At 42.3% G+C, this 12,172-nt stretch overlaps 1 protein-coding gene across 1 annotated transcript in view; it reads left to right on the top strand.

Annotated features, from left to right (window-relative positions):
- shq1 (SHQ1, H/ACA ribonucleoprotein assembly factor) overlaps positions 1-12,172 on the top strand; it is a 40,615-nt gene that overhangs the window by 2,026 nt on the left and 26,417 nt on the right. The window contains exons 3-8 of the mRNA XM_034121949.1: positions 184-248; positions 4,278-4,406; positions 4,482-4,645; positions 4,750-4,862; positions 4,949-5,043; positions 11,628-11,785. Of these exons, the coding sequence (XP_033977840.1) occupies positions 184-248; positions 4,278-4,406; positions 4,482-4,645; positions 4,750-4,862; positions 4,949-5,043; positions 11,628-11,785 (724 nt within the window). The remainder of the gene's footprint in view (positions 1-183; positions 249-4,277; positions 4,407-4,481; positions 4,646-4,749; positions 4,863-4,948; positions 5,044-11,627; positions 11,786-12,172) is intronic.

Raw genomic sequence — 12,172 nt, 5'->3', positions numbered from 1 at the left:
GAAAGCTATTTTGCAAGTTCCCATAAATTCAATTCAATGTTTTATTCTTAATTTTTGGAGGTCTTGGTAAGTTGGTATGAACTGAACACGTCATTGGTCTGAATATCAATAGGCAGGATAGAACAAATGGTGTGTATGTCGTTGTTATTAGTGATCTGTAACCATGTGATTTTTTGATTTCAGATTATCTCTTCCTGGGCGAGTAGTGGAGGATGGGAGAGAAAAGGCCAAATTTGACATTGATAAAGGTAAGTCACATAACATTATAAAATGATGCAATGGTGAACAGGTGTGTCTTGTCATCTCAGTTGTATGGGGATGTTACATAACAAATTGCATTGAGAGCTGTTACATTAAGGAAATAAATGAAGCATACATGCAAGTTACTGGGATCCATATTCATTTCCTACACTCGACCTATCTCTTTCCTATTTAAGGAAATATCATTCAATTCAAGGTTTCTGTAAAGTTTAAAACTATCATATGATGACGGCAAGAGAAAACAATAATTAAAAGTTCTAATGTAGGATCTGACATTTTCTTTTCCTTTTATTTATTGCGTGTTATTGTGTTCTGTTTCTAATTTCCAACAACTTTACACCAGAGGCCTGTACTACGAAGACGGATTTTCGCTTAGCGAGCTAACTTCAGGGTAAATTCTGGGTTTCCGGTCCTACGACGCTGGTTCACTTCTTAGCGGGGTAGATCTCCATGGTAACTTGTGCTGAACGGCTAGCCTGGTCCGGAGCAGGTTAGGTTCCAGGATAAGAGATCAACTCATAGCACCGCCTGCTGACCAATCAGAGCTCAGTGTGCGGAGTTTAAAGCGATCAATTCATATTACAGGAGAAAGGAAATACAGAAAAACTGCCGTTGAAGGAAAGACGGCCGGCAAAAATCAACTGACTGTGTGAACGTGAAAATTAATAGAATATCCCCTCCCATCTTCAGAGCAATCTGACTATTATAACATTAGCGTTAAGAAAGCTTACTTAAATATCTGCCACGACATAAGTAACTGGATCAGAGTAACATTAAGTACAGTCCGCGGCACTGTGAGTGCAGAAGTCAATGTGTTCCATTATCATTCATATCACATCATAATGTATCATATATTTCCTTATCTGAGTCAGCTGAGCCGTATCTGGCCGTGCAACACTCACAGTGTCACATACTGTATGCAGAAGTATTATTTTAAGCAACACATTAAGTTGACGAAACACTCGAGTCAAATGTAATTAAAGTCAGATCCACTCGTGTCTTAGACGGGGCGGTGATATCATAAACCTGTTAATGTACGCATTCAAACACTTTTTATTTTACCAGCTGTATTCACCTTGCAGCTGCAGCTATGTGGCTTTTATCCTGGATAAAGTGTTTAAGTCATGGATGTTTAAAGTTTAACTTCTTCATATGTCTAATATTATAGTTTACTTTTCATTCAGGAAGTATGACGCTGCGCTGTCAGTACGCTTCTCCATGTTTGTGATTGGTCAAATGTTGCTAACCCCGCCCCTTTCATGTGAACGCACACTCAGCCGGACAGAGAAACCCTGGCTTGAGTTACCGAGTTGATAACCAGCGTCGTAGGACCGCTTAGCGAGAGCGAGTTTGTTTTGGATTAGGTAAACCGGGTAACTCAAACATATCCAGGGTCTGTTGAACTGGATTCGTAGTACAGGCCTCGGTTTCCTCCAGTGTTACTTGCTTTGCTTAAGGGAAAACTGTTTTCTTTTATATCTTCTTCTCTAAGTTGTTTTAAAAATCTCAACAAATTGAAGGTTCTTTTTCCAGTCAAGTGTAAGATCAACATGGATTTTAAAACAGATAATCTTTTACCAGAAGTACTTGTGGGTTCTAGAGGCTATAGGGTAAAAGCAAATCTGATAAATAGCTAAGCCCAAGACCATTAAGAGCTTTAAAAACAATTACAAGTGTTACAATCAATATTGAAGCTCACAAGTAGCCAATGCATAGACTTCAAAATCGAGCTGATGACCGTTCTCTTTCTGGTTCTTGTTCAAACTTGCAGTATTATTTTAAGGACACCAGAAAGTAGAGCATTACAATAATCAATGAAATCATGTATTAATGTCTCTCTGGCTTTTGAGAGAAACGTGCAGACTAAATAGTCTTGTTACACCCCTAATACTTGGTAACATTTCTAACATAATCCTTGCATTTGGAAACCTTAGATATAATGCTCCTTTTATATAAAGACAGATTTGAATGATACTGTTGACCGCTCCCACATGAACAAAAGCGCTAACTGAAATATGGCTTAAGCTGCAGAGAGGAATCCACCCCCGGGGAGTCTTTAGTTTGATCTTCAGTCAATCGGCCAGGGAGAATTAACCCACTCATCATGTCATTGCATCACATTTAAAGCACCACAGTAATGTCACAGTGATTAAAGCCTGCAGACTGCCTCTAACTTCTCTCCACAGTGATAGGGAGCACTCTTATATTCCTTTAAATATAACAACGATCAAATGAAATGCTGTCTGTACGCTGCCGTCTGTCACTGTTCTGTCTTTTCTCTCGAACATAATCAGCCCTAATGAAGTTGTCTTTATGGGGACATCCGCCTTATGGACTCTGACACCTCGTCGGCCGTCTGTCAGCACGGCCTCTGTGTGTCTAAATAAGCCCGGAACATCTGCTAATAAAGCTGCGCTAATGAGCGTCCTTGTTTAGACTTATAATGAGCAATCATTAAGATCCCCTCTCCGTTCTGCAAGGCCCGCAACTCCAGCAATTAGTGGGCTCCCATCGTAAAGCACATCTAAGCTCTAACACTTGGGTGCATTGAATTTTTACGAGGTCTTTAGGCGGCCCTCAGAATTTCTCTGTGGTGCAGCCAAATCAGTCTAAATCATCCAGCCTGCTACATTTTCAATAGTGAAGACGCTACTTGATTTTGAAGTGTTGCACAGGTGGTCAGGCTGCGGGTATCGAGATGCTCTCCTTCAAATTAGAATGAATGACTTAACAAAGAGAGATCAATCACACTTTTGTATACAAATCAGTAGTCTTTGATTAGTGACTTCCTTGTGTGCTGTGTTTCTCTTGTCACACATGTTGGGAGTCACCATGTCATTGTCACATTGGATGTCAGTTCATTAAAGGTGGGGTAGGTAATTCACTTCAGAAACACTTTTTGTTATATTCCATGGAATGCTCTTAACATCCCGATAGCAATGAATAAATTAAATGCTTTGACAATAAATACATAAAAAAATGTCATCTGTGGAAGCCGTGGTACTGTAAAAAGCACGACCAATCATTTTAGCCGGCCCGGCTAAAATAACTGGATGGCCTACCTGCCTGTCAGCCTTCCATCTGTGCACAAACTTATCTCGTGCCCTCATTGGTCATGTGCACGTTCGTGTGTGTTGGAGGAGGGGCTCTGTAAGGAAGTCTGAAGGAAGGGGCAGATTTTTTTTTTCTTTTTGTACTTTCAAATTCTAGCGCACTCGAGCTGGTTTCTCCATTCTCACCTACCCTACCTTTAAGAACACTTACTCATTTCTTTCTCAACTTAGTATACATAATTTCTATGTAATTAAAGGATAACCATACTCACAAAAAGATCATTTGGATATCAGTTACTCACCCCGTGTTACCTTGATTTCTTCAAGAGAAATCTTTCTTACATTCTTCCACAAGGCATCCAAAACCTGAGAACAGTCTGAATGAGTTGGGGTCAGATTTACCAAAAGCAAAACATCCATTTACTGACCTTATAATACAAGTCTCATATATCCAGTTGTATGCTCACTTCTTCCAAAACGCATGCATTTTCAGAAAAACCATAACTATTTATTCATTTAATCAAAACAGTACTCGCGCACAGTACAGTAGTGCACTTGCGCAAGTGTTAGATGGTTAGTTTATCATGCAATAATGTGACAAAATGCTTTTTTTTCTTAATTTTCTATCAAAATAAACTGAATATCTTTGGGCTTTTTAGTGACAAACAATACATTTAACATTTAAAATCACCTTGGACATTGAGAAAACGGCATAAACATTTCTATCTTTCTTTCACTGTATATTGACCAAACGTGTTGATGAACCTAGAACATAGTAGTTAGTTAACCCTAACCCTAATCCTATTGAAATTAGATAAATGACAAAAATAATCATCGAATTTGGTTTATTTACTTTTCGTTTTATTAATTGTATGGGTAAAAAAAGAGGCTTAAAAGTTGTGTGGAGGAAAGAATAGATCTGTAATGGTTTAAAAAAAACATGCCTTGCTCATTTTGCTGCAGGTCTGTTCACTGTCTGGGTCCCTAAGGAAACGACTGGAGAACACTTTGAAGGACTTCAGATGCTGACCAGCCTCCTCGCTCCGAAAGGCGCCCGCTCAGCAAAACCACTGATAGAGGACGTGAGCACAGGTTAGTCACATCCAGATCATTTCAATTAACAATTAACGTCTCTAGAACCAACCATGACTTCTTACCATGTCAAAGGATGCAGTGAAGGCGCTGGAGATGCTGATGAGGATGAAGATGAGGAAGAGTTTGACTGGCAGGTGGAGCAGGAGGAGTACAAGGAGAGCTCTGAGGAGGAGCTGGGGGCGCTGCAGAAATATGGCTTCGGCAATCAGAGGTCTGGAGTGTTTGCACGATTACAGGTGAGCTTAAACCCTTCTGTCTTTTCTGAATATGATTGAACCGAATCATGCAATCAAAATGAGGATGACATGGCAAGATTGAATGTGTGGGGATTACCTGACAGGAGGAACTGACCGACGTGATTGATGTAAAGAACCCAGAAGGAGCGACGGCAGCAGAGAGGAGGCGCGGCCGGCTGGAAGTTGAGGCGTCTGATTTTTCTCCTGACCATTACCTGTGAGTTTATGAGAATACAAGCCTTGGACACTCTAAAAAATAGCGCTTTTTTTTTTCTCTAAGTTAACGTCTTTGTATGATTTCAGGGCTGATTTGTTTGAGGATGAGGAGATAAAAAGGCTGCTGAAGTTTAGTCCATGGTGGGCAAAGCTGAGTCCTACAGAGCAGGAGGAGGAGGCTGGTGAGTTCAGATTACCCCTTTTTTTTAATATATATATATATAAAAAAGTTATGATTTAAAAAAAAAAAAGTTGCATGAATTTCTGATTTTTCACTTTTTTACTAAACAGAGAAATGATTGACAAAAAAATACACCAAAAGTATACAAAATACCAGAAAACAAATCAAAATGCTCTTAAAAAATGTAAGTAAAAATGCCATTTCAAAGTGCTATTTTTAATGAATTATTGACGGAAAATACACAAAAAATTAACAAATACAAAAAATAAAAATCTTCTATAGAAAATAATGTAAATGTTATTTGTTTTACGTCGTGGGGTACATATCACATATTCATATAAATGCATATCATTGAAGTTTTACAAACAATGAATAATGACAAAACAGTGACTGAAGGCTACCAGAAGGTGGCATGACGTAGCAAAAAGAGAGAGGGCATTCATGCATTGTTTGATGAATTTGTTTGGCCAAATTAGCATACTAAAATGAATTGTATTACCATGTTTACTATCCCCTTTAGTACCTCAACTAATAGCGTATTGTTATTTGAAAAAAAGGATTCTATACGGGAATCTGTTGGCTGGGCTTTCTGCCTGCAAGGCACTGACATTGTTCTCTGACAATATACGAATCCCCAGAGGACGCATGAGTCTTTTCTCTGCCCCCTGCCAGAGGAAGGTCGGAGAGAATGCAACAGAGCTGCCAGAGCGCCTCAGGGCTCCTCAACAGGAGAGACACTTCCCATTACGAGAGGTTGAACTTGGACCTTCGCTAATCACTGCGTCTCTCTGCCGCGTGCTGACCAGTTTGACAAGTGATTTGAAATGTATCTAAACAAAACGTGCAATAAGAAGATGGCAACTTACTCGTATTAAAATATGTGCAGTGTATCAGAAGTTAAAGGGCAAGAGCTGTGGAGTTAAAAAAAAAAAAAAAAAAGGCAGCTTTGAACAGAAATGTGAAACGTATACAAAGGAATGTGCAAGGTTTACAGTATGGAGTATGAGAAATGGCTCCACTTTAGTTCAATGGCTCATTCACTTAGATTGAGACGTGCTACTTGTTAGCTGAAGACCCTTCCGCAGCAGCGTTAGCTCCTGAAGCCTCGGCACTGCGAGAGAATATTGAATTGTCCTCCGGCTCCTCTTAACAGCGTGCTCATTCCGGCACTTCCACTGGTTAAGCAGGCGCGTGGCTCACAGCTTATGTGCGGTGCATGGGTGTCGCGCTCTTGAGAGAGGATTTAGATTAAACCGATAGCGTTATCACAGGAGGGAGTGCCGTTCTGTTGCGGGGGTTTCCAACCGGCGCGGGGGCTGCTGGCCGCTGATGAGCAGCCATCAGTCAGCAGCGCAGAGACCATTAGCCGCAGCCTGAGTTTCAAACATTACGGCTCCCTCGCCTCACTCTGCATTCTGAGACTGAGTGCCTCAGTCGGGAGCCCGGGCGTAGATAAATGGGCCAAATTAAACTTAATGGCTTGATTGACAGGTCAAATAGCATTAGCCTCAGCCGAGTGTGAAGAATGGCCGGAGATTTAGGGCGGCTCGCCATCAAATCCAGAAAGCAGGCTCGTGATTTTAACTGTTTGTCATATATTTTAAAGGGCGAGTACAACTCCTCCTTCCTTTCGATTTGTTTCCCGCCCCCTTCAAGTTGACAGATGCATGTGGACACGAGTGCTAATGAAGTAGAAAGTGGCCCCTCGGTGCTCTCCAGTGTCGGGGGCCAGCGCTCTGACAGGCCACAGCTGTCCACTGGAGGCCTGAGGTCTCACGCCAGGTCGGGTTAAATGATCCTGACAGCTCGGCTCTGTCTACCTGCTGCACTCTGTTATGGCTGGCTTTTTAGAAATCTGACCACGTTGGAAAAAACTACGACAACAAGTTTGCAGACGGTGTCGTGAAACGTCTCTGTGATCGGATGCTTGATATGATCACAGTCTGCCTTCCGAGGTCACGTGTCGACCTTTTGTGAAATCCTGGAAGTGTTTTCCAACCCTCAGCGGTGTTTTGACAAAGCATATTTACTGCATGCCATCAGGCCATCTGGACCTGTAGGGAGCGGTGCAGAGCAGGCCGCCCCCATCCAACTGGAGGAATTAGGTCAGAAATTAATTTGCAATCAGCAGCAGCCCCCATACACCGTGCTAATGCTCAATAGAGCTGATTGGACCCAGCAGAGATGAATGGATCAGGTCTGCTTACCTTCATCACAGGTTTAGCTGCAGGATTAATGATAAATATATTGGCAGTAGCAATTTAACCATTTAGATAATTGCATTTCGTTTTTGTGAATAGCAGTTTTTAATTGCAAACTCATGTTGTGTAGGGCTGCTCGTTGAAAGAGTCCAATCGTACATCAGGGACCCCTGAGCTGCTTGCTTTTCTTTATTTCTATATTCTAGCAGGAGAAGCAGCTTCTCAAAAGCATTCATGAAGGATAGCTCGACTTGTAGAGCTGGCGGACAATTTCTGCAGCTCAGTCTTCACTAAAGCTGACCCGGGTTCGATTCCTACCTGTGTACCATTTCTGCTTATCACCCCCCGCTCAAAACAGCTTATCTATCTACAATAAACGCAAATAAATGATCTGAAACAAAAGAAAAGCCATTAGGTGAACAGTGTTTCCCACAAGAGGTTGTAGGCATGTGGAGGCGTGTGGAGGCCTGTGGCGCAGTGGGTTGTCCGTAGGTGTTCGGATCAGGGGGTCACAGGTTCAAACCCCACTGCAGTCAGCATGTCGTTGTGTCCCTGGGCAAGACACTTTACCCCAAATTGCTCCTGTGGGGATTGTCCACAGTATTGAGTATGTAAGTTGCTTTGGATAAAAGCGTCTAAAAAGTGACATGTAATGTAATGTAATGTATGCTTTAGATATTAACGGTCACGGTGATGACACGGCAAAAAAAAAATCACACCCACGGACATCTGATTCGGGTACAGCCTTAGTGTTGTCTTTCTTTAGAACACACGGCCACTAAATCTGCTAAAATCCCCAGGATCATTTCTGTGAGATTTATGATCCTCAAAGATTTAAGTAACACTCCGTTTTGTGTACATTTGTCTACTGAACACGCACTTGCTCTTATATTTGTATTCCTCGGGTGCACTGCATATCTCTTGACTCTGCAAGTGTTAAATCTCCTCTCAAAGCTCAAGTGTTTGCAGAAGCGGCTGTGCAGATGTGAGTGCACGTGCCTGAGCTTTCTTTGTGTGTGTGTGTGTGTCTGTGTGTGTGTTCTGCTCTGCCGCTGCAGCTGCACTGCTGAGGGACTCAGGTAGCGCCTGCAGGGAGCGAAAGCCTGACGTAATGCAGCAGGAATCTCCTTCCCAGCAGAGCCTCGTTCCCACTGCAGCCGGAGAGATCATTCCGAAGCGCTGCATGTGTATAAATATATCAAGTGTGCCCGCGTGTGTGTGTGTGAGTTCTCGAAGCCAATACACAGCCGTGCTTCTCCCACATCGGGGGCTCGGCGCAGGGACTCTCCTCATGCAGAGAGAACAATTGCTTTCAGCTGTTTTATAAGCTGCCAGGAGAAGGAGAGAAAGAAGAAGCGTCTGAGTTACAGTGTGCTCCTGCAGACTTTCAGCGCGCCTTTCAATACCGCACGCCGCAGATAGCTTAAATGGGATTGAAGTCTGTTTGTGTCGCCCCATTAGGCTTGCCACAGATCTCCATTAAGCAGATGTCTCTCTTTAAAAGGCAACAGTTAGTGAGTTTGCAGAGAGCGGGGGGGGGGAAGCAGACATTTTGAGATATTTTCATTTGATGGAAATATATAATTCAGATGTCAAATGCATCTTAATGGGATTGGGTTAACTGATTTAGTGTAAGCCTGTTCGACCTATTTTCTGCCCGTCATTAACTCCTGTCATCATGCGCCTGAAAGAGGAACTTTGCCCCCCCCGCGCTGTTCCACAATAGCAGGTACTGTACTCCAACATTAACAAACAGGTTATATTTGCAACAGTTTGAACCTGAAACAGGAAGACTGGTTGTGTGCTGATTATTTCGAAAAATATTGCACCGCCAGCCTAACAACTGCTGATAGATGTGCACGTGTGTGTAGTTTCAGTTCGAGATATGTTCAAAACTGGGAGCTTTTTGAATTCCAGTAAATAAAATGTGACATAAAGGAAAAGAAGGGACATTTTCTAACACCTATTCTTTAATGGGAACATGGGTCAAAAACTATTTTTTCCTTTAATGCAACTCTTTCACCACAATAAGTACAGCTCGATTGCCTTGTTATAACTCATCTCAAAGTAAAGAAACACCTTAGCGTAACTGTTCTGGTTAGTCTTTCCACTGTTAAAACAATCAGTAACTCTGGGTTTGGTCAAATAAAACCTACATCTTCTTGCCTTTTTTTTTTAATAAAGCTTAACACATTCTGAATCAAAGTTTCTCTCATTCACAGAACCAGTTTAATTGCAGAGTAAACTCACCTGAAAACACTGAGAAACTAAATGAAACCCAACCAAATCGTCTCACATAGTCTTCCCACCGTTACAACTATCAGCAGTTCTGGTGTTGTCTAAATAAACCCTTATATCACGGAGTTAGATGTTAGAAGATATTGACTTCACAAGCTGTTTTCTCGCTATCTCTCCATCTCTGCCCGCTGAGCAGCAGCTCTCACTCATTCTTCGGCGGCAAACCATTAAATGTAATCTTATCTTTAATCTTAAATTAGTTGACAAAGAAAGAGAATAAAGGAAAATGTATTTCATGCATCTGATTGGGTGCATTATCCCGCTTTGAGGAGTTGGAGAATTATTCCAGGGCCATTCATCCATCATTATCGTCTTATCTGAGGGGGGGGGGTGTCCTGTCGTTGAGAGTACGGGTATGGATGTGTAAAGAGAACTGGATACACGCGCACTCTGTTCATTCCTTTGAAAGATCCTCGGTGTCGCATGAAGCCAAAACCAAAAAAAGCCAATAGAGCAGGTGCACTTGCGTTTTGCTTAAGCTTTAAGGTCATTAAAATGAATGCTGCGAGAAAAATCTGGAATTGGCTTTTACTGCATTTGTCAACTTTAAAGGTGGGGTAGGTAAGTTTGAGAAACCGGCTCGAGATACACTTTTTGTTATATTCCATGGAATGCTCTTAACATCCCGATAGCAATGAATATCTTAAGTGCTTTGACAATAAATCCATAAAAGAATGTCATCTGTGGAAGCCGTAGTACTGTAAAAAGCACGACCAATCATTTTAGCCCGGCTAAAATAACTGGATGGCCTACCTGCCTGTCAGCCTTCCATCTGTGCACAAACTTATCTCGTGCCCTCATTGGTCATGTGCGCGTTCGTGTGTGTTGGAGGAGGGGCTCTGTAAGGAAGTGGCAGATTTTCTCCGGTTGTGTATTTTCAAATTCTAGCGATCTCGAGCCGGTTTCTCAAACTTACCTACCCCACCTTTAAGACCCTTATGATTTAGATGAGGGATATAAAAGTGTTTGTACTGGGTAGTTAAAAAAATATCCATTGATTTACAAACGTCTCTTTCCCAATGTAAGTCAATGGGGAAAAAGTCCTTATGAGCACAATGACGTCACGGACTGACACAGAAGTTGTTGTGCCACCCATTGGCCACTATATTCATTTGCTTCAATGCCCAGCGTAACGTCTTGAGGGGTTTGTAGGGGGCCCCCAAAATTCCCTTTCCCTGGACACATTAACAGCTTTGACTGGGGGATTCAAAGGCGCTCTCAGGTCCCTGGTCCTCAATACTCTGACCTTCTCCCAGCTGGAAAAGCTTTTAAAAACCATGTGGCACTATTAATAGATCCCCGAACACCTCAACTGGCTCCTTTTTATACGCAAGGAGCCTTTGCTATACTCTGAATCCGCAGTGCACTCTGATAAGAGCACTGAGCCTCCACATGTCTGATTAAAAACTGTTTTCTTGAACACCTTTTGCCCTCCACTTTATTCACACTAATGTTTTGCCACGGGCTGATACTTCAGGATGAAAATCACCTGCAGCGGCTGGACAGTTGATCCTGTTATATTACCATAACAATCGCATTTCAAGGTCGGACTACTTCAATGACACGAAGCCTTGATGAGATTTGTCTATTTCATTACGTACGGAACTCTTCAGTCGGGAAGCTAATAGGCAATCCCACAAAGACATGCGCACACATTGCTTTCAAATCTAGGCTTATTGCATATTTGGTAAAAATGTACTGTCAATATCTTAGTCCGGAGCATTCAACGTTTCCAAAAGAGCACAGTAAACCGTGACGTTTTTGTTTGTATTTGAAATGACAGGCTTATTGTGGACAGAAGGCCAAAACTGAGAGAAATGGTTCTTTCTCAGATTTAGCCGGCTTAGTGTGGACATCATCTTAAAAGACGCAGGACTCTAAATCCACATTATTAAGCTGTGTTAATCACAGCAGCGCCATAATGAAACATCGAGCCTTTTTTCTGGATACATGGTGGCTTTAGCGTGCCAATGTTTTTGTTGTCCATGTAAATCTTGTGTGTCCAAAACAAAAGGATTATCTGAATCACTACTGGATTCCTCTGCAGTTCAGTGTCTTAAGTCTTTTTATACATTTTCTCCTGCAGCTGTATCATTCACCGACGGCGAGAAGGAGCAGCTGAGGAAATTCACAAACCGTTCCTACCTGCTGGACAAGGCGTCCCGTAACCAAGTGTGGCTGAGCCTCGTGGACATCCTGCTGACATATTCCTATGAAGTGCGCTCTACAGAGGGAGAGCACAACGTGAGTGTGTGTGTGTGTGTGTGTGGGAAGAGACAACTCCTCCTGAGCAGCACTTAGCCTTGGATGACAAAGCCCTCTATCCTCAAATCCTTTAGACCCCCTTCCATTTCATTCAAAGCCTTAAGAGATTACCAGCAGATCCCAGAGCTCAGTCCGGGGCCTCTTTGTGTCACTCTGCTAAGGTAGCTGCACAGAGGAGAGGTGAGCCGGCCTGATTTCATTAGAGACAGTTCACAGCGCGTGTGAATGAAAGACTAGAGATATTTGATACAGCAAGATCCGTCATGAGAACATTTTAATTTGGAGATCAAGTCCCCTAGCCTGCTCCTTGCAGTGAACATGATGTTATCCCATCAGAGTTATGTTACTGTGTATTTCCCCTGTCTG

The sequence above is a fragment of the Trematomus bernacchii genome, unplaced genomic scaffold (assembly GCF_902827165.1).
Source record: "Trematomus bernacchii unplaced genomic scaffold, fTreBer1.1, whole genome shotgun sequence".
NCBI classification, from domain to species: domain Eukaryota; kingdom Metazoa; phylum Chordata; class Actinopteri; order Perciformes; family Nototheniidae; genus Trematomus; species Trematomus bernacchii.
This window is presented reverse-complemented; position numbering and strand designations above follow the sequence as displayed.